The sequence below is a fragment of the Ovis canadensis genome, chromosome 12 (genome assembly GCF_042477335.2).
Source record: "Ovis canadensis isolate MfBH-ARS-UI-01 breed Bighorn chromosome 12, ARS-UI_OviCan_v2, whole genome shotgun sequence".
Classification (NCBI taxonomy): Eukaryota; Metazoa; Chordata; class Mammalia; order Artiodactyla; family Bovidae; genus Ovis; species Ovis canadensis.
Window position 1 is genome coordinate 78912484 of NC_091256.1, and position 23474 is coordinate 78935957.

General features: G+C 36.5%; 1 protein-coding gene across 1 annotated transcript in view; it reads left to right on the plus strand.

The window, feature by feature from the left end:
• The window catches only part of PLA2G4A (phospholipase A2 group IVA), a 163681-nt gene that overhangs the window by 111229 nt on the left and 28978 nt on the right, over positions 1–23474 (plus strand). The window contains exons 9-14 of the mRNA XM_069544150.1: positions 196–418; positions 1319–1433; positions 9107–9244; positions 9333–9425; positions 13705–13776; positions 18505–18747. Coding sequence (XP_069400251.1) covers positions 196–418; positions 1319–1433; positions 9107–9244; positions 9333–9425; positions 13705–13776; positions 18505–18747 — 884 coding nt within the window. The remainder of the gene's footprint in view (positions 1–195; positions 419–1318; positions 1434–9106; positions 9245–9332; positions 9426–13704; positions 13777–18504; positions 18748–23474) is intronic.

The following is a 23474-nucleotide window of genomic DNA, read 5'->3' on the forward strand; positions in this document are numbered from 1 at the left end:
CATCTATGGGGTCACACAGAGTCGGACACGACTAAAGCGACTTAAGAGCAGCAGCAGTTTCAATCAGAAGATCAGTTAATCAACTACTTCCATTATTCTTTCTTTTTTTGATAGCAGAGATGCCTGCTTTCTTTGGAGACTACTTACTATGTGATGCCCTTTATCCTGACTGATTATCTTTTATTGTCTTTACAGGTATATGTCGACCTTATATTCTCACCCTGATTTTCCAGAGAAAGGGCCAGAGGAGATTAACGAAGAGCTAATGAAAAATGTCAGCCACAACCCTCTTTTACTTCTCACACCACAGAAAATTAAAAGATATGTTGAGTCTTTATGGAGGAAAAAAAGTTCTGGACAACCTGTCACCTTTACTGATATCTTCGGGATGTTAATAGGAGAAACACTAATTCACAATGTAAGCTCTGTCTCAGTCTACAATCCTTTTAATGCAAGAAGACCATGTATATCATGTTTTTAAATAAAACAAAATGTGATGCATTTTTGTAAAAGTCAGTTGACTGCCATTATCCTATAAACATCCACTGAGTACATACTCCCTGCCAGATATAACTCTTCTACATTTCATGCTACAATTGTGCCTACTAATTGATTCTAGCTGTGTGTGTCAATTATATGTTGTTGTTGGCTGTGCTGCTTGGCTTATGGGATCTTAGTTCCCCGACCAGGGACAGAACCCACACTCTCAGCAGTTTGAGTGAGGAGTCCTAGCCCCTGGACTTCCCGGGAACTCCCCATGTGTCAATTTTGATGTATAGGGAAATACTTTTGTATTTTTTTTCTTTAGGAATCTATACATTTTAACCCTTAACTGCTCATTCTGCCCAAGTAGCAATATTTTTAGATAAAGAGGTGAATACAAGTAATATTTAAGTGGCAGAGGAAGAATGGAGGTTGCCTGGAGAAAGCCAGAAAAAAAGGAATGAATCACATGGAAGAAACACATTTGACATATGACCAGAGGGTGATATTTTATCTGAAGATAAAGTAGGCGTATGGGGCCCGTGCCAGAGAATCTGGGGGTTAAATTCCTTCTGGGCGCCATCGCTGCCAAATCTTTTTCCATTTCAAATGTCAGCATAGTCCCCAGAGTTATGGCTGTTTTTTAGAATGAAGATAATTACTTCCAGTGAGCTTTTATTTTTTTTCAGGATCAGAAATTTCTAGATAATAATAAGGCTAATTTTTATCATAAAAGTTGTAAGGATCTTGATTGGAAGCACTATTTTACATAGTTTTTTTTCTTATCTGTAAGAAAGTTTATATAAGTAAAACCTTTTCTTTCTTCTGTGGACAGAGAATGAACACTACCTTGAGTAGTTTGAAGGAAAAGGTCAATACTGGACAGTGTCCTTTGCCTCTTTTCACCTGTCTCCATGTCAAACCCGATGTCTCAGAGCTGATGTTTGCAGGTATGGAATTTCATCTTGCGAAACATTTCCTGGAAACTTGGAACTGTGGTTCTTAATGATTTTCTTTAGAGGAAGATCATAAGCTATTTTAGTTGCTTATTTTAATATATTTTCTGTAACATAAAAACATTTGAAAATCTAATATTTTACACTAGATAATTTTCTGGTTGTTTGAGATGTCTTATGAAACTAGTTACTAATATCTTCATTCAAATCAGTGGGAAAGGAGATATAAAAAAGTAAATCATGAATGTAGTCAATATTCAATCTTAATTATCCATTTGTCAAGGATTTTTAACAAAGTAGCTTGCCTGTTTTAGGCAATGCATATCTTTTTGCTTGCTGCTTGTCTGTTCACTAAATTGGGTTACATGACATTTACCATTTAAAACTCTATTCTAATTTTTATAATTTAGCACCTTAAAAGTATCAGTCTATATTTGTGACAGATGGTGAATAAAATGCCTCATTCTGTTAAGTCTTAGATATAAACATTTATTTCTTCTATAGCTCTGCTTCTTGGTGGGTGCTCTCAAAATACATGACTCTCTACTTCTTTCTCGGGGCCACTGACAGTCCTAGTTTGCAGTGTGGCAGCATCTATGACTGTGGCTCATAGGGTTCATTATATTTTTAGGAAAAGTACCTCAGTGACATTAGTCATATCATGAGCTTAAAAAAATCATTGTAAATGGCATGAAATTAATTCTAGATTTACATCTAGAATTCTTTTGTATTTTTTCCGAGTCTCACTTTTTCTTCAACTGACTACCCTCAAGCAAGATTTGGAATAGTTTATAAAAGCAGTACACCTGGAAATCATTCATTCAACAAGTGTTTTATCAATTATCTTGACTAAAATGTTTCTCATGCATATGGTTCAGAAAGCACTCATCATATTTATCTTATTCAACATAAACTATAACCTAGGGAGGAAGGGAAATATATTTGCATTGCTTCAAAGAAGAAAAAACAAAATTTCAGAAAGATTCGATGATTGCCACATACAAAGTAAGTAGAAGAGCTAAGAATTGGTCTTGAATTACTTTGTTCCTTTTATGAAAATATTGATTTCTCTGATTGCTGATGATGTAGAATGTGGTGCTCCGGGCATGAAGTATGAATTCTCTTCCCCTCCACAGTATGTTACCCTTTTCCTGTAAGACCTAGTAATCTTTTTGAGAAATTTACAGCAGTTATTAAAGAAGTTAAGGCAAAAAAGAAGAGCACAATGGTACTATGCACTGTTTCCTCGGCCAAATTATGATATCTTTTAGCCTGTTTCCTCGTCTGTTAAAGTGAAGATGAGATTCTCATAGTTTTTGCTAAATAAATGAGATAAAGTATGTAAAGAACTTAATTGTAAGCCCAAATGAAGTTTCAATAAATCTTAACAATTTGGAATCTTCTGTGAAAACTGTATGAAAAAAGTTAGAGGTCTGGATTTTAAAGATGAATGGAATCTGTATATGAAAGCAAATTTAGTTGTCAGATGGAGATTAAGACATTCAGTTTTATTCTAGGATATCCTAGGATTCTTGGATAATCATGGCATACTCAGCAGTAATAAGGAACCACATTTTGTGAAAGAGATCATTGTTGTTGTCAGTTGTTCAGTCATGTCCACCTCTTTGCAACCCCATGGACTGCAGCACACCAGTCTTCCCTGTCCTTCACTGTCTCCCGGAACTTGCTCAAACTCATGCCCATTGAGTCAGTGATGCCATCCAACCATCTCGTCCTCTTTTGTCCCCTTCTCCTCCTGCCTTCAATCTTTCCCAGTATCAGGGTCTTTTCCAGTGAGTTGACATTTCATATTAGGTAGCCAAAGTATTGGAGCTTCAGCTTCAGCATCAGTCCTTCCAATGAATATTCAGGGTTGATTTCCATTAGGATTGACTGGTTGGATCTCCTTGCAGTCCAAGGGACTCTCAAGAGTCTTCTCCAACACCACAGTTCAAAAGCATCAGTTCTTCAGCACTCAGCCTTATGTATGGTTCAACTCTCATATCCATATGTGACCACTGGAAAAACCATAGCTTTGACTAGATGGACCTTTGTTGGCAAAGTAATGTCTCTGCTTTTTAATATGCTGTCTAGGTTTGTCATAGTTTTTCTTCCAAGGAGCAAGGTTCTTTTAATTTCATGGCTGCAGTCACCATCTGCAGTGATTTTGGAGCCTGAGAAAATAAAGTCTGTCACTGTTTTCATTGTTTCGCCATCTATTTACCACGAAGTGATGGGTCCAGATGCCATGATCTTAGTTTTTTTTTAATATTGAGTTTAAGCCAGTGTTTTTACTTCAGTTCCTCTTTGCTTTCTGCCATTAGGGTGATGCCATCTGCATTTTGAGTTTATTGATATTTCTCCTGGCAATCTTGATTCCAGCTTGTGCTTCATCCAGCCCATCATTTTGCATGATGTACTCTGCATAGAAGTTAAATAAGCAGGGTGACAATATATAGCCTTGATGTACCCCTTTCCCAATTTGGAACCAGTCTGTTGTTCTCTGTCTGGTTCTAACTGTTGCTTCTTGACCTGCATACAAGTTTCTCAGGAGGCAGATAAGGTGGTCTGGTATCTTTAAGAATTTTCCATGGTTTTTATGATCCACACAATCCAAAGCTTTAGTGTAGTCAATGAAGCAGAAGTTGATGTTTTTCTATAATTCTCTTGTTTTTTCTATGATCCAATGGATGTTGGCAATTTGACCTCCGGTTCCTTTGCCATTTCTAAATCCAGCTTGTGCATCTAGAACTTCTCTTGATTCACTTTCTATCGTATATGGAAAGAAAAGGCCGTGACAAATTGGTGTTGTTGTTGTTTTGCTTGTTTGTTTCCCTTTAGCTGGTGTCTTGTAAAGTCTTGGAATGCTTGGAAATTGGTTGGTAAATATACACCTTAAGTGGGTCTATTACTCTCTCTGATTCTTATTTTCATTATTAAAAAAGATATTAATAAATCAGTTTATCTTACAGAGCTATTAAGACAATTGAATGAAATATGGATAATACTGAATGAGAAAAAGACACATTAAAATATAATAATTTTTTTATTACTGTTATGATTCTTAGGGCATTTTCACAGTTGACTCTTTTTATTCTATACTTCCAGTCAGTGGCTGTTCTCAAGAGAAAATCTCAGTAAAATAATTAAAGAATGAATAATATTTTAGCGAGTGAATAGTTTTGATTTATTTAGAGTAGGAAAAGGCTGCTTGATGTTCAATTAGTAGTCTTTCAACATGAACGTGCCTGATTTGGGCCAGCTGCCTAACCGAGATATCGTTACCGAGACAAGGGAAGCCCCATTAACCTTCATTGTTAAGCTCCTATGATAAGGAGGTTCAAGCGGTTTCTTCCAAGAGAGTTGGACAAAACCATGAAGCATTAGTTATGTGGATCTTGTACGCAGATAAGACATTCAAAGGGGCATGTTATGAATGTTCAAAGAGCTTGAGTTGTGGAAGAAAAAAATGAGAGACATGTCTATACTTTATGCCTTTAAAATTTGCTTGGATTAAAATGGGTCAGCTATTCAGGAAAAAAGTTAAAATATTATTCAAATTATATTATGAAAAGTCAAAGATCCCAGTTATCTTAGCTTACAGAAGTTTTATCAACTTTATTTCAATAATACTAGAGAATGTTTTTCTTCCCTCTTAGAAAAGTTTTAAACACGTTCACCTTTTGAACAATTTAAACAAATAAACGTTAGTTGTTTAAATGGTTACATATTTTTTACTCCTCTACTTCACTACATTTCTGATAGGATTTCAACCTTTAATTTGCGTTGTCAGTGAATTGCAATTACTGAGCACAATTTACAACTTCACATCATGTTAAGTCCTTTAACAGACATTACAGAAGAAAAACATAGTACTCTTCCTCAAGAAGATTCCATTCCTATTGGCAAGAAAAATACACATAGAACATTGTTGTCTGTTAGAGTATATAGACTTGACATAATGTGTAAGATAGTAGAGATTTAGCGTAGTTGTAAGAAAGACTTCATAAAGGTGGTAGAAGTCAGGTTCAAGTTGAACTTGGAAAGATCTACCAGTTGGGGGTGAAACATCATCTTTGTGTAAAACAGTATAAGAAAATGCTCAGAAGAGAAGCCAAAGGTGAGTTTCAGGGAGCAGTAAAAAGACACTAGATTTGGTTAATGTATGAACTGGTGAAGAGTAGATGGTATATTTGGAAGTTAGTGTCAAGCTATAGAAAGATTTGACTTCCAGATAGAAATGTTTCTATTCAATTATGATAAGGGGAAACATTTAACGATTTTTGGTAGGAAGCTGTTTAAGTTGTGTTTTTGAAAAAAAGTATTTTAATAGTTCATATGGGTAGATTGGCACAGAAACAAACTGAAAGCTGTGGTATTACTATATTTTTGTAAATAAGGGCTTAGAACTAGGGAGATACTGATAAGGAAAGAGAGGAGAAGATGGATGTGAAAAACTTAAATATTACCAGTGAAATGTGTGATGGATGGATGGATTTGATGTGAGTGGGTACAAGAGTGATTTCGGTTAAGAGTTTTTTTCTGGACTGTGATAGCATGGTTTATAGAAACAGGTGAGCTAGAGCAGGAAGAAAGGTGATGAATTCCTTTCCAGGCAAGTGTAGCGTGATGTGATGGCACCATACTCAAGTGTAAATGCGCAACAGGGAGTTGGAGATGAATAGATGGAGGTTCATGAGAGAAATTCAAGTTTGAAATGTACTAGTTCAGCAGCAGAGAAATAGTAGTCAAAATACCAGGGTGACTTCTTCAGTAAGGACCAGGGAGCAAATCTGCCTCTCAAAAATGTGTGCACAAAACCACAGCATTAAACAAGAAGAGACTGCTGGAGAAGTAGGAACCAGGAAATCTTTGTTTTAGTACGGCGGATAAGGGTGTGAAACTCACAGATAAGAAATTACTTGTGGTGATATAGAAAGTTTCCTAATGGTCTCTGATTCATGGTTAGTCATGTCTCACTAACTCCATGTAAATCATTATAAAACATACCACTTTGTCATGAAGGGTATATGTGCCATTTGGCTTTGATCTGAAATGAATTGCATTGTGTTCTCATCACAATTGTGGTTTATAACTTGTTTCACAAAAGTAGAACATTCTATATTATTGAGTAAATAATAAAAACATACATATCCATGATTTTTTCCCCACAACTTTGAGGACAGATGTTTTAAAATTCAGAATATTTTAGATTTTGAAGTTACAAAATATACTTACACTATATTATATGTGCTTATACTATATATTACATAACGCCCCACTGGGGTCTTATAATCAAATAGTGATTTCTCCAGTGGGATATATTGATATTCATATTGAGTGAGATATGTAAAGATTAAGCCTCATGTGAAGATTAAGATTAAGACTGGTTTTCTACTAAATGAATTCAGGGCAAATTTTAGCATCGAATGAATAGAAAAGGAATTGCAAAATCCATGTGAATTTGGGGGTTATTTGGATTTCAGATTGTTGGATAAGTGGTTAAAGATGCAAAAATTTTAGAAAAGGGAAAACTGGGATGAAAAAGGAGGACAGAGGGTTTGGGGTTAGGCAGGGATGCATGGTAGTTGGCTTCCATAGAAAATGGTCAACAAAGACTTTGAACTAAAGGGTAAGAAGGAGTAAGCCTTATGATTACAGAAGGAAATAGGGAGCATAAGGGCTGCAAGGTGGGAATGAGCTTGATCTCTTGGAGGAAATTAAGAAGGTATGTGGCTGAAGTGGAATAAGCAAGACAAAATGTGCTAGGAGACTGTTTAGGACATGGGTCAGTCAGGGAGCATGAGCCAGACCATCATGAACACTTCTCGACCATGTTTTTATTTCAGTAAATAAGAAGCCATTGGAAAGTTTTCAACTGGCATTAGTATGCTGTGATTTGTATCTTTAAAAATTCATTCTGGCAACAGGGTATCTAAAAGATAGTAGGGGAATAGAGAAAATGTTTTCAGAGGCTATTGTGAAGATCCAGGAGAGAGTATGGCAGCTTATGCCAGTATGGTCTTGGTGACCAAATGGATCACTAGCCAGTTTCTAATCACATCTGATGATAGAGCCTACAGAACTTGATTTTTTTCTCTTTGAGATATAAGACAAAAAGGACCATCAAGAATAAGCCTAGGGATTTCTCTGGCAGTCCAGTAGTTAAGTGATTGCCTTCCAATGCAGGCGGTGTGTTTGCTATCTTGTCAGGGAGCTGAGATCACACATACCTTGTGGCCAAAAAAGCAACATTTAGCAATCTTGTAATAAATTCAATAAAGACTTAAAACTTGTTCCACATCAAAAAAGAAATCTAAACTCTAAAAAAGAGTTATTCTAAAGTATGGTAAGGATAGTATGGATGGTGGTATGAATATATGAAAAGAAGTACCATTTACGAAGAAGGGGAAGATTGAGAAACTGACAAGGAAGTGGGATTTAGAGCTAGGAATTCTGTTTGGATAGATTAAGATTCAGATGATTTTTAGACATAACCACAGGAATATATGAAATATAATAGTGGCTACTATTTACTGAGTGATTAAAATGTACTATGTCCTCTTCTAAGTTCTTTAAGTTTCTTAACTCATCGGTTCCTCCCCCAAATCTTGCAAACTATCTACTGATTTTATTAGCATTTTACAGATTAAGAGACTAAGACACAGAGAATACATGTAATCTATCCAAAGCTGCATAGTTAGTAAACAACACAACAGAATCTGAGCTCAAGTTTCTGGCTGCAAAGCCTCTGCTCCGAGAAAATAAACTCTGTTGGCTCTATTCCTATGCATTTCTGAATATATACAATATAAAAGCTTTGCACTGTAATTTTGTGAGTTAGAATAATGGTTAATAAGAAAAATGAAGGAAAGATGAAGAACAGGCAAATGTTAGACACCACTTTCTTCCATTTTTATAGTCTGCTTCCATTATCAGAAAGAGTTTAATTTCCTTTGTCTCCTCCATGGATTTCAAACATCTGAGTCGGCAGTTGTAAAACTGTGTCTAATTAAGATGGACTTTATAAAAGATGTCTGAGTTTTTAAATGCCAAAGGGTATTCAGTTTGTGCAAAGTAAGGAATCCTTTTGTGTTCTCATTCATCTATGAGCTTCATCCCCAATATCTATATAACGTCATACGCATGGTTGTTCCTTGTTGTTCAGTTGCTAAGACGTGTCTGACTCTTTGCGGCCCCATGGATTGCAGCATGCCAGATTTCCCCATCATTCACTATTTCCTGGAGTTTGTTCAGACTCATGTCCATTATGTCAATGATGCCATCCAATCATCTCATCCTCTGTCACCCCGATCTCCTCCCGTGATGACTCAGACAGTAAAGAATCTGCCTGCAATGTAGGAGACCCAGGCTCAATCCTTGGGTGAGGAAGATCCCCTGGAGAAGGGAATGGCTCCCTATTCCAGAATTCCTGCCCGGAGAATTTCATGGACAGAGGAACCTGGCAGGCTACAGTCCATGGGGTTGCAGAGTCAGACACAATTGAGTGACTAACACTTTCACTTTCATATACATGATAGATATTTGTTAATGTTTAAAAATATTTTAAATGAATGAGAATAATTATACCAGTGTTGGAGTAATCGGTGTGTATATCTCTGCAGTATTTTTCTACTAATGGATTGCATTTTTAAAAATCATTTCAGATTGGGTTGAATTTAGTCCTTTTGAGATTGGCATGGCTAAATATGGTACTTTTATGGCACCTGACTTATTTGGAAGCAAATTTTTTATGGGAACAGTTGTAAAGAAATACGAAGAAAACCCCTTGCATTTCTTAATGGGTAAGTGATCCAAATTTACCATGAGTTTGTTTGACTGTTTTAAATCTTGGTACATTCTAAATCATATTCTGTTTTTGCTCTCCTTTAGGTGTCTGGGGTAGTGCCTTTTCTATATTGTTCAACAGAGTCTTGGGAGTTTCTGGATCACAAAGTAAAGGTTCCACAATGGAAGAAGAACTAGGTATTGTAGAAACATGCTTGCATTGGTCATAATTATGCTATATTGATAAACTTCATTAACACATACATACAAAGTTAAATCTTCATAAAATTGTAATTATTCTAATGCTATCAATATTTTAGATGAATCAACAATTATTTGCTAAAAATACATGCTTTTACCTCTTAACTATCGTTTTGACATTGAGGTTGTAGAGTTCATAGAAACTGCTGATTCCTGAGAATCCTTTCGTTTTTTTGTCCCTTAATTTTTTTAATTGAAGGATATTTGCTTTACAGAATTTTGTGGTTTTCTGTCATACATCAACAAGACTCAGCCATAGGTACACCCATGTCCCCTCCCTCCCTCTCTTCCATTTCCCTCCCCATCCCACCCTGCCAGATTGTCACAGAGCCCTTGTTTGAGTTCCCTGAGTCATATGGCAAATTCCCATCGGCTATCTGTTTTACATATGGTAACGTAAGTTTCCATGTTACTCTCTCCATAAATCTCACCCTCTTCCTCCTCCCCTCCCCTTCCCCATGTCCTTAGGTCTGTTTTCTATGTCTGTTTCTCCATTGCTGCCCTGAAAAGAAATTCATCAGTAACATCTTTCTAGTTTCCATATATTTATAGGATCTATGTATATGATATTTATATTTCTCTTTCTGATTTACTTCACTCTAGGTTTGTCTACCTCATTAGAAGTGACTCAGATGCATTCCTTTTTATGGCTGAGTAGTATTCCAGTGTATATATCTACAGTGGAATCAATTTTATGAGAGCATCTTTATTCCTTTTAGTTATTATACATCAAAACATACTATTCATAGTAGAGAATACAAGTGGCCCCTGACTTACTATGGTTCAACTGACAAGTTTTTAACTGTACGATAGTGCAAAAGTCATATCACTCAGTAGAAACCATACTTCAAATTTTGAGTTTTGACCTTTTTCAGGCTAGCAATAAGCAGTACGATACTCCCTCCCAATAGCAAGCTGCCACTCCCAGTCATGTCAGCCATGCAATCACAATGGTAAACAACCCATATACTTAAAACCATTATGCACCCTTATCAAGCATTCTGTTTTTCACTTCCAGTATAGCATTCTATAAATTTTGTGAGTTCTTCAACATTTAATATGAAGTGGACTTTGTGGTAGATGATTTTTCCCAACTGTAGGCTAAATGTAAGTTTCTGAGTATGTTTAAGGTACGCTAGACTAAGTTGTGGTGTTCAGTAGATCAGATATATTAAATGCATGCCTGATGCATCCGACAAAATTTTCAGCTTAGAGTAGGCTTATTGGGATGTAACTCCATCATAAGTCGAGGGAGATCTATTCTCCTTTTATGAATAAGGATAGCTTTTGGATGATTAGATTCATCAACAGTTGAACACAATATGATACTTAAATTCAAGCTTGATAGTTTATTACCTCTTCAATACTACCTCATTAGAATTCTGTTAGCTTACCAGTCTCCTCCGTCCATGGGATTTGCCAGGCAAGAGTACTGGAGTAGGTTGCCATTGCCTTCTCCTCTTATTGCTAATTCATACCAAAAACATGAAAAAAATATTTCAAATCACAGCTAATAAACTACTGCTAATAATTTTCTTCAAATCTAACTCATGAGCCCATAATAAATTAAAAGTAACTTTTATACAACTTGTAAAAAGTAGAAAAACTCAATTGAGGACCAGTAGTTTTCATTTGTTATAATATTAATGCCATAGAAACATGTTATCTTTAATGAATAAATTTGATTTACACAAAACATACATTCAGGATCTCTCAAGTGCCATGCCGTCTGTATCGTAGTCAGCACTGAATTTTTGTTATGACTATTTTAACTGGAAGTAGGAAGGGTCAGGGGAATGCTGAATTTGAATTTGGGGCCAGCCCAGCATGGTCTGGGAAGGATCCTGGAGATTATCAACAAAGTACCTTCCTACCTCCTCTTCTGTGCCTCCGAAGTATCCCACATCTATTTCAGAGTTAACAGAACGACAGAAATGACTTTTTCAACAATATCTTTGAAAAATACTTGCATGTTAACAACTTACTGTAGGGTTTTTTCTGATAAACTGTCCTTAGTTATTGCAGACAATGACAGCTGATTTAATTAAGCTCTATATGCAAACAAAAATACAATTATAACTTTAATTGATGTACCCCAACTTGACTTTTAAAAAGTGTGAAGTCACTTTTCCTGCAAGAGTTGATTTTCGATATGTGATATATATATATATTAAGTGCAGCAACTTTCTATAGTCCTTAATATTTTGGGTGTAATTCTTAATAAATAATGTGAAACTGATCTTATGATTTCCCTAGAGTCAAAGACTTTAGAATAAAAATAAAAACAACCAAAGAGGCACTTTGTCCTTTAACTTGCTCCTGTCTTGTGAGCATCACCCAGGGAACAAGCAGCCAAGGTTGGAACTTTGGAGCGTTCTCTGACCTTAACCACAGGGCTACATGCTCCTAAGGGTAACTGCAAGGCAAAGTGTTTAATGCTGAAATGCTCTGACGTGACTTATTTTAATGAACATTGTATCCCAGATGAATATCCTGTTCTCACCTTTAATTTTGTGGGTATAATAAACTCTTCTCTAAGTTATGTGACGTTTTCAGGCAAGGAAAAAAAAAGGAGACAAAAAGAACAGAATTACTGCCTTTTGTGAGGCTTGCTTCTCTTGCTCTTCTCTCTTGAATAATCCAGATAAACCCACGGTTTGTTGCTTTTTCCTCCTAAGATAGGAAGAGAATAGGACTGAAACAACACATCTGAGGGTGGGTGAGACAATAGCTGAAGGCTGATGAAAAGCAGAATGTTTATATTCAACATTCTTGAGAATACTCTTTGTTGTTAGATGTCCCCTTTGAGACCAGTGGTTGGCAGCTTCTTTACTTTCACTGTGTGTCAGAATTAAGGGGAATATTGTGTCCTGAGAACCCCCGGCTGGCAGGATGCATGTTACCTCAGATTAGGGAAGGGTTTCCAGGAATGAGACTGGAGAGGTGAGTGACTGAGGGGAATCTCAGGACTCCTGGTGACCCTTTCATCCATTGGCCAGCTAAACTCTGCCTCTTAAAGGGATGCTCAGAGGTGGTTTTAGTTTCATTTTTCTCTTTCAAAGAAAGATTTTAAGGTCAATTGGAGTGTAATATGAACAAACCACGGAGAAGGCAATGGCACCCCACTCCAGGACTCTTGCCTGGAAATTCCCATGGACGCAGGAGCCTGGTGGGCTGCAGTCTATGGGGTCACGAAGAGTCGGACATGACTGAGTGCCTTCCCTTTCACTGTCCTGCATTGGAGAAGGAAATGGCAACCCACTCCAGTGTTCTTGCCTGGAGAATCCCAGGGACAAGGGAGCCTGGTGGGCTGCCGTCTATGGGGTCACGCAGAGTCGGACACGACTGAAGTGACTTAGCAGCAGCAGCATGAGCAAACCAAATATTATACCTATATTTTTCTGAGTTTAAAAGCCCAAATGGTTCTATCACTGAAAACTATAAATTTGAAGTCAGTCAAAAAAATAAAAATTCCATTGACTAATAGAAGGGAAAAAAAGTCACTCTACAGAAAAGGATTTCATGTAAATGTCCCATCAAAGTTTAATTTTTCTATAAATGATGATTATAAAATGGTCTGTGTGTTCCATAATTTGGGTACTTTTTTACTTGAAAAAAGAGAGCTAGGTATAATGATAAATTTCACTCTTATCTTTAAGGCTTTATGGTTTCTATTTTAGTTTTTATAACTGTTCTCTTAATACATTCTGAGGAAGCACAAATCGAAACCAGAACACACATTTCAATAGATAATATTCATTATTATTAAAAAAAATCCCCTCATATTAGTAACTTCATTCATCTTAATAAAACTATTGTAGCCCATTGTAGATTTTGGCTTTACCCTATATTGACTTTCATAAACGTCATTTCAGCATATTTAATTAAAGAAAAATGTATCTCTTGGATAATAAGAATTCTATAATCAAGCTATTCTTCCTGTAAGAATTAATATAAACAAAAATTCTCCCCTTTAAATCACATATGAAGAAATTCTAAACTAATTTTTCGTGCTCTGGGAAATTTTGCTTTCCAATGAGAAATTTGAAAAATACTAGTGAATCTAATACATTTAAATTTACTAAATTGATCTAGATTTACACTGATAAATCTAGTAGCGCTCGCTGGGGTTTTGCTGAGAGTACTTCCTTACAGTAAATTTCACTGTGAGTCTTGACACCTGAGATTCTTTCATTGTTTTGTTTTCTTTCCACAGAAAATATTACAGCAAAGCATATTGTGAGTAATGATAGCTCAGACAGTGATGACGAATCACAAGAACCCAAAGGTAAGAGAGCTGGAAACTCCTCTGGCAGAACTGCATTAGGAAAGACTGTGAATGTTTTGTCTGATTTTCTCACTCAAGATACGAATGGTAGTCTCTGCTTAAGGCACGGAGTGATAGAATTGTAGCTTTCAATTCAGAGAGAGAATCAATGCCATATATATAATAAAATATGCAACATATAAGTATGCCTTGTTCCATTTATTTTATATACCTCAAAAATTTAATCAGTTGAACAGAGAACAAACTGAGGTGGTATAACAGAAATACCAAATTCTGTGTTAAATCTGATTAAAGCACTAGGTTTCTAAGCATAGAAATGGTGATGTCAGAACGTTTTTATGTAGCTTTAATAATTAAAGTTTCATCCTTTAAAATCTTATTATTAAGTAACATTTGAAAAATAAAGTTCTCACTCCATTCCTGAGCTTTATCCCATTGCCAAAATTGTCTCTCTGAAAGGGGATCAGTGATGGAGTAGATTGAGAACTTTTTCTTTCATGTATCACTTTGTTGTATAAACGAGTTCTTTTACACCTTGACAAGGCAGTTTTCACCTTGTGTGGATCACAATAGTCCGTGTGGAGTCAGGGGAGAGCTCTGGAAAAGATCTGGCATATTTGTTGCAGTTATTATGTGGTAAAATGGAATGGTTTTACATTTGGACAGAGCCATTTGGGCAAATGTTCCCAATAGCTCAGAAACCAAAAAAAAAAAAAAAAAAAGAATATTTTATAACAACTAGATGATCATGTCCTGTTATAGTTTAAATAAAATCATCTGGATTTTAAAAGAGATTAAATACTTTTTTGTCCAAAACTTAATTATTTCATCAGCTAAGGTAAGGCTATTAGAAGAGGCTGTTTTATCTTTGCTGAATCAACACTGAAATTAAAGTTCTCTTTTCATAGCCAGGCTGTTATTTTTCAGTTGTTCAGGTCTTTTTTCTTCTATTTTGAATTTCCTTTTAATGAAGGGGGATAGAAAAAATGATGGACAGCATATGCTTACCACTCATAGAATTAATTTTGTATTGATGTTGGGACCATCAAGTAGATTAATAATGGTTTATTGATTATTAAGTAAATTGCCAAAATCATCAGTACATTTGATCACCTCTACCAGTACTGGCAGATTATCTTAAAGCTGAGAAGCTCAAGGACCCTCTGTATATGGCTGCTTTGGTTTCAATACCAGCCAACATTGGAGAATGGTATTTAGGGTGTTTTTGAGGATTTCTTATTAGCTCTTAATATTCTGTTTTCTTTTTAAATAACCTTTATTTATTAGAGTAGTTTTAGACTCATAGCAAAATTGAGCAAAAAGTAGAGAGAAGTCCCATATATTCCCTGTATCCACACACATTGCCTCCACCACTTTCAACATCCTGTACTAGAGAGGTACATTTATTACAGTCAATGAACCTATACTGACATGTCATTATCACCCAAAGTCTAAGCTTTAGGGTTCACTCTTGATATTGTGTGTTCTACAGGTTTTCAAAGTGTATAATGACATATATCTAACATTATAGTGTCATAAGAGGAATTTCACTACCTTTAAAATTCTCTGTGCTCTAAATATCCCTCTGTTTCCCACTCCCCACCCCCTCGGCAACCCCATCTTTTTACTGTCTCCATTTTGCATTTCTGGAATGTCATCTAGTTGGAATCATTCAATGGATAAACTTTTCAGATTGGCTCCCTTTGCTTAATAATATGCATTTGAGTTACCTCCATGTCTTTTCGTGGCTTCATTTCTCTTTAGCATTGAATAGTATTTCATTGTCTGGGTATTATTACACAGTTTATCCATTCACCTACTGAAGAACATCTTGGTGACTTTCAAATTTGGGCAGTTATGAATGGCTCTGTTATAAAACTCCATGTTCGGATTTTTATGTGCATATAAGTTTTCAACTCCTTTGGGTAGAAATGAAGGAGAATGATTACAGTATCATGTGATACAAGTATAATTAAGTTTTGTAAGAAACTTCCAAAGAGGTTGTACCACTTTGCTTTTCCACCATCAGTGTTTGAGTATCCTGTTGTTTCAAATTCTAACCAGCATTTGGTGTTGTCTGTTTTGGATTTTGACATTTCTAATAGGTGTGTAGTGTCATCTTGGTTTTATTTGCATCTCCCTGATGACGTGTGATGAAACATCTTTCCATAAATGTGCTTGTCATCTATATGTCTTTTTTTTTCAAGATTTTTTTTTTAATGTGGTCCGGTTTTAAAATCTTTATTGAATTTGTTACAATATTGCTTTGTTTCCTGTTTGGTTTTCTGACCTGGAGGTATGTGGTATCTTAGTTACCCGCCCAGGGATTGAACCTGCGCTCCCTGCATTGGAGGGTGAAGTCCTGACCGTTGAATTGCAAGGGAAGTCCCCTTTTTTGGCACGGTGTATGTTAAGGTCTTTTGCCTATTTTTAAATCAGGATGTTTGTTTTCTTATTTGTTGAGTTTTAAAAAGTTCTTTGTACATTTTGGGTAATACCCCATTATCAGATGAGTCTTTTGCAAATATTTTCTCCCAGTCTGTAGCTTGTCTTCTTCTCTTGAGGCTTCTTTGTATTTAGTCAAGTGATTTTGAATGTGATTTTAAGACATTTTCAGGTTCAGTTTTTTCAAATCTCTATTGGCATCATTTTGCCTCCTCTTACAGAATTGCTGTAATCATAAAACTAGCAAATGCATACTCTTTGTGGCCCCATGGACTATAGCCTACTACGCTCCTCCATCCATGGGATTTTCCAGGCAAGAGTATTGGAGTGGGTTGCTATTTCCTTCTCCAGAGGATCTTCCTGACCCAGGGATCAAACCCAGGGTTCCCGCACTGTAGGCAGATGCTTTACCGTCTGAGCCACCAGGGAAGTCAAATGCATACAAAGGTGAAAGGCTAATAAATAGGAATTTACTATTAGTATTAAAGCTAATAAGCAAGATGTATCATTTGTGTTATCTTGTTGCCATTTCCAAATATGTCATATGGAAGGTAGACCCATTGCTGGCATAGAAGTGAGATAAATTTGATAACAACAATAGTGATGACAGACAAGGAAAAGAAGAGGAAGCACCAAATCTTCCCGGGAAATAATTGAGGATCTTATTCATATCCTGTGTAACTGAAGATATAGATCATTTATTTTAAAGCTTGATTTCTTCTAGTGAAAGATTTTCTTTGTCATATTTGGCATTAGAAAAGCGTGGGAGTAGAAAAGAGTGTATATTTGTTTTTTCATGACCATGCAGTCATCTGGATTGGTGATGGAGAGAAAGAGCCCTTCACTTACTGAGCTCAGTTAAGCTAATCTTTTGAAGATATTATGGTTTTATGTATGTTTAGTTAGCATTTATTGAAAATTATGAAGTTTGAATATAGATTCTCTTTTTCCTCTCTCAATACACACACACACACGTATAGATTTATATATGCATGTATATTTATAGTCAAAGTTCCCAGAAATCTGAACAGAAGTGTTCTAGGTAAGGGATTATCCTCTACCATACAGCGTTCTTAGATTTGACTATGAATGAAGAATATTGATGATGACGATTACGATGCTGCTGCTACTACAGCTACTCCTACTAACCAACTAGTGTTTACTGAGGATTTAACGTAGGCCAGGCACTTTTCCAAGAAATTTGCATGAATGCATTAACTTAGTTTATCCTCATAACAACCCAATGAGGTTTACTGATGAGGAAATGAATACTGAAAATAGTAAACAGTGGAGACAGGATTGGAATCTGGGCAGTCTGATTCTGGAACCAGTGCTCTAAATAATGACACAATATGGCTTCCCAGTAGTAGTGACGAGTGCATCGATTTTAAGGAAAATGTCATTGACAACTGCTTCTTTTGGAAGACTGTCAAATTTTAAAACCATTTTAAAACATAAATTTAAATTACAGACTTTTAAACCCCAAACTTTATGAGCAAGAATGCAATGACCTTTCAGAGGGTGTTTATAGAGAAGCAAATATATGTTGAGTCCTTCCATTGTCTGCTCTCAGTTTGCATGATTTCTGGATGTTTCTCTAACATGACAGGGAAGGAAACTTGGGAAAGGAGGAGGATTAGCTACTATGGATATTCCCTCTTATGCATAGCCATAGCCAAGAAAAGAGAAGAAAAGAATTGGGGAAAGGGGAAAAAATGGAAAAATAGAAGTTTCTCTAAAAATCAAAGAATAAGCCAAGTAACACTGTCAAGAATATAGCCTTTAGACTGACTATAGGTAAAGGGTAGAAAGAAAAGTGAAGTCCGACTCTTTGTGACCCCATGGATTGTAGCCTACCAGGCTTCTCCATCCATGGGATTTTCCAGGTAAGAGTACTGCAGTGGGTTGCCGTTTCCTTCTCCAGAGGATCTTCCCGATCCAGGGGTCAAACCTGGGTCTCCCACATTGTAGGCAGATGCTTTTACTGTCTGAGCCACCAGGGAAGTTGGTAAAGGTAAAAACAATTTAAGAACAAAAATGGTTAACTGAAATATTGACTTTATTAATTTACATGAATAAACATTTGTTGAATAAAAAACTGGAGGGGTTTCCTTGGCAGTTCTGTGGTTAAGACTCTGTGCTTCCACTGCCAGGGTGCATGGGTTTGATCCCTGGTTGGGGAACTGAGAACCTGCATTCCCCTAATGTTAACACTCTATAGACCACAGATCTTTTTTCATTTTTATGGAGTTTGGACAATGTATAATGATCTTTTTTCTGTAGGCACTGAAAATGAAGAAGCAGAAAGGGAATATCAAAATGATAATCAAGCAAGTTGGGTCCAACGTATGCTCATGGCCTTGGTGGGTGACTCAGCTTTGTTCAATACCAGAGAAGGACGTGCCGGGAAGGTGCACAACTTCATGCTGGGCTTGAATCTCAATACATCCTATCCAATGTCTCCTCTGAGAGACTTTACCATGCAAGAGTCCCTGGATGAAGACGAACTGGATGCCGCTGTCGCAGGTAGGTACACAAAGTGTAACCCACGAAAGCTAATTCAAGAGATTGTTCTTCCTTCTCTGCAGAGGAGCATTTTAATTATTGTTACTAGTAACTCATTTATAATCCAGTTTTAAAACATGCATTTAATGGGGGGTGGGGGAGGGAATTCTCTGGTGGCTCAGATGGTAAGGAGTTTGCCTGCAATGTGGGAAACCCGGGTTTGATCCCTAGATCCAGATGAGCCACTGGAGAAGGAAATGGCAACCCACTCTAGTATTCTTGCCTGGAGAATTCCATGGATGAAGGAGCCTGGCAAGCTACAGTCCATGGGGTTGCAAAGAGTCAGACACGACAGAACGACTTCGCTTTCTTTTCTTTTTAATGGGGAAGGACCATGATTTATTGGTTTTTTGGAAGAAAAAATACACTGGACAGGAAACAGCATCGTCGTGTCAACATAAACGATTTTCATTGAAATATTGAGAGGGACTTTGCTTCTCTGTGTTGGTCAAGGCTCACTCACTGGAAACAGGAAACCCTCTCGCTTGTTTAAGTGAAAGGGGTTTAAAGAAGGGAATTGAGTGCTTACAAAACTGTTCTGAGGCGTGGAGGAGTAAGCTCCAGGCTAAGCATCTAGGAATGATTCCAAAACACTTCAAAATCACCCCCACAAACGCCCCCACAACAGTGCTTGGCAGTAGAAATAGCACAAATGCAGTTTCTGTCTCATTTCCTCCTTCAAATCTCATGTGGGTGTTTCTCCTTGGCAAAGGAAGTAAGTCTCAGCAGACCCAGAGCTGGGAGGGAATCTTATGTATGAAGTCCTCCCCGACCCCTGCCCCCTGCTCCTAGGAGTGCAGAGCAGTAATGCCTGCCCCTAGGGGTGAGAGTCAGCTGTGTTTACCTATTTACAGCATCCCTCTGCCTATAGAATTTTTTAAATTTTATTTTTAATTGGAAGACAATTGCTTTACAATATTGTGTTAGTTCCTGCCAAACTGTCAACATGCATCAGCCATAGGTATACATATGTCCCCTCCCTCTTGAACCTCCCTCCCACCCCCCACCACATCTCACCCCTCTAGCTTGTCAGGGAGCACCAGGTTTGAGTTCCCGGCTTCATGCATCAAATTCCCACTGGCTATCCATTTTACGTACGGTAATACATGTTTCAATGTTAACTCTTTCCATTCACCCCTCTCCTTCCTTCACCCCCAGTGTCTACAAGCCTGTTCTCTCTGCATCTCCTCTTGCCTTGCAAGTAGGTTCATCAGTACTATCTTTCTGGACCCCGTAGAGTTCCTATTATACAGAGTGAAGTAAAGGCAGAGAAAAAGAAATACCGTATATTAACAGGCTATTGAATTTGTCCCCCCAGTTCTCTGAAAGATTAGGTAACTTTCTTAAGGCCCCTTAAGGATCCCACTAAGAACCCACTTACTTTCAGGATTGTCAGTTAGCCAAACTAAAGAATACTTCCAATTCTTCATTTCCATGGGTGTTCCAAATTAAAAGTTAAATTTGCCTTGGTGACTAATCACTACATGATCATCTTTCTTATAATGCTCCTGTCATCGTAAACTTTTTCTACTTCATCATGCCATGTTGTTTCCCTTAATTGCCCAAATGTCATTTTGCAATCATTTCTGCCTAAGAACATTGACAGGAGGCTATGAAAATGTAAATGGAAAAATTTCCAAAAATCTTCCTGCTACTCTTTGTTGAAGGATTCTACCTATATTTGTCAAAATTAGGACATGGCTTTAGATCTTTTTGTTTAGGTAACGCTGTTTGTTTGTTGCTTGAGTTTAAGGGAAATTGCAGAAGCAAAATTTACCCCTGTTTTTAAACAAGAGAAGTGGAAACTCACTATATTTTGCATTATGTTTGTGGCATCAAAGTCTAGGATATGAGATATATCTGATTATAAACCTGCCATGCAAACCCTTTCATATGAACTATAATAAAAGTCTATGAATATTTGTGATACAGTCAGTATCTTTTTAAAAATTCATCCAAAATAAAAACCCTTGACTGTACAATCAGTGATGGTATTTGTGTGTGTGTTACTTATGATTTTACTTACTGCTATTGCAATACCAGTTAAATGCATCTTCTTTAGAAACTTAGGCTTTATAGATGAGTGATGATGGGTTTAAAAAAAAAAAAAAAAAAAACTTAGCCTCACAGAGCATTTAGAACCAGAAAGAATCATTAGTATTTTACTCCATAGAAAAGGAAGATCAAAGGAGTCAGCATCATGTTTGCCTAGAATTGCTCAACTGAACTGGAATTGGGACACTTGAATAGGCCTCTTGACATTGCTCAGAAGCCTTTCCCTTCTGCTCACTCCCTTCCGCATAGCCTTTGGTTTTATTAGTCATTGTCTTGCTGATGCAAAAATGGAAGTTTCCTTGTGTGTACTTATTACATTTGTTTTATGTTACTACTTTGATCTTTCTGTGGTTTACACAGCACGGGCTCCGCACTCAACATTTTAACAACTTCCTGGTGATTTCACAGTAGATTTGGAAATGTTAGGGTTGCTAGGTAAAGCACAGTGCTCAGTTAAATTTGAATTTCAATTCATATATATATAGATATATATCTATATATGTAGATAGATATATATCTATATATATATAGGGAGAGAGAGAGAAAATAAGTACGCTCCTTTGTAACATTTGGGACATTCTCATATAAAAATCATTTGCTATTTATCTGAAATTCAAATCTAACTGGACATCCTACATTTTTATTAGGTAAATTTGGTACCCTTAGGAAGTGTGCCTCTTTCATTATGCTTACCTTATTTCAGAGTGTTCTTCATTTTCCTCTTTCCTCTTTTCATCCTAAAATATGATATTACATATTTTAATATTGCAATTAAAATATGATATTAAATAGACTAAATATTTCTATTGTTGGGAAATTTTGATTTGTTCTAACCTAGAATTATTAAAGTATTAGTAGCTCAGTTGTGTCGACTCTGCAACTTCATGGACTATAGCCCACTGTAGTTCATGGAATTCTCCAGGCAAGAATACTGGAGTGGGTAACCATTCCCTTCTCTAGGATGTCTTCCCGACCTAGGGATCAAATCTGGGTCTCTTGCATGGCAGGCAGAATCTTTACTGTCTGAGTCACCAAGGAAGCCCAAAATTATTTTAAAGTAATGAACTTTGGAAGGAGCTTTAAATATTGTCAGTGAACATCTCATCGAATTATACTTGTTATTTTGTATTTTTCTGATTGGAAAAATGTATACAGAATGTTGACTAGTGAAAAATCTAGTCAGATGAGTGACAAGTTCATTCAAATTTATTGTTTATAAACCAACATTATTAAAAATGACTACATTTTAGACTAAATGGACCAAGTTGATTAGTGCTTTTTCAGATAAAACTTTTACCAGGATGGACTCCACTTATCTCCTTCTGGTTATTTCCAAGTTTTAGAATGATTGTATGTTTGGAATGAAAAGTTTCAAGGTTTAGCATAAATAAATGGTAGTCAACTTGGTTCATAAAGTCTTCATTAAAATTTTTATTTATTATACAATTAAAATACCACAATTAAATTATTTTTTTTTTTTTTTTTTTTTCAGACATAGACTGGCGATTTAATTCACATGATAGTATACATGTTAGAATGCCATTCTCCCAAATCATCCCACCCTCTCCCTCTCCATCTGAGTCCAAAAATCCGTTATACACATCTGTGTCTCTTAAAACATTAAGGTTATTCCTCTTTTATCTTAAATATAGAGTTTTTTTATCTTATCTATATATTATGTTGGAAAATTTTCACATTTGCTTTACTATTTTGTTTAAACAGATTAAAATTTGAGCATCTTAAAACAATCAACCTAAAATGAGAAAAAGATAGTGTGCTATTTTTGTGCTTATTACTTCACCTTGCAGTCCCTCTTTTGAAAACAAGAGAAATCAGATGATAAAATTCCCTTCATTTGTTTACCTCAAAATAGTTGTATACCTGTGGAAACTAATTTTGGATAAGCTGGTCATTAGTTACGTGACTTCTTTCCTGTTTACTTTTGTGTTTATGTTATTTTCTGCAACACACGCCATCTGGAATAAGAAATCAAGACATGACTTCATCTAGGGAAGAGTTCAAAACACAAACATCCAAATATTTGTGCATTATAAATGGAATCAGTTGATGTATTTGTAAAATGACCCTCATAAAATTTCCACAGCAGAATCGCTTTAAGAAAAGGGTTCATAATTATAAAGCAGAGCACGTTTCCATACCTATCAAAGAACCTGGTTCACTCATTCACAGGTTTGGAAACCATGTATGCTTTAATTTATGGGAGGATGTTCTTTCATAGGGGCACTTATCAAACTTCCTATAACATTTTAGTGGATGGTAATAAATAGGGATCAAGTTCAAATAAGTTTGGTAAAACTAACAACTCCACATCCCACTTCACAATGCAATGGGATGCTCTAATGAGTTTGAGAGGTCCTACTTAAAGACTGGTTAAGTATAGTACTTTAAAAGCAGACTAGCTGTATCTGTGGAGAAGGAAATGGCAACCCACTCCAGTGTTCTTGCCTGGAGAATCCCAGGGATGGGGGAGCCTGGTGGGCTGCCGTCTGTGGGGTCTCACAGAGTCAGACATGACTGAAGCGACTTAGCTGCAGCAGCAGAAGCTGTATTTGAATCCCAGTTGTGTCATTTATTAGCTGGACAGTCCCGTGTCATTACTAGCTTAACCTCAG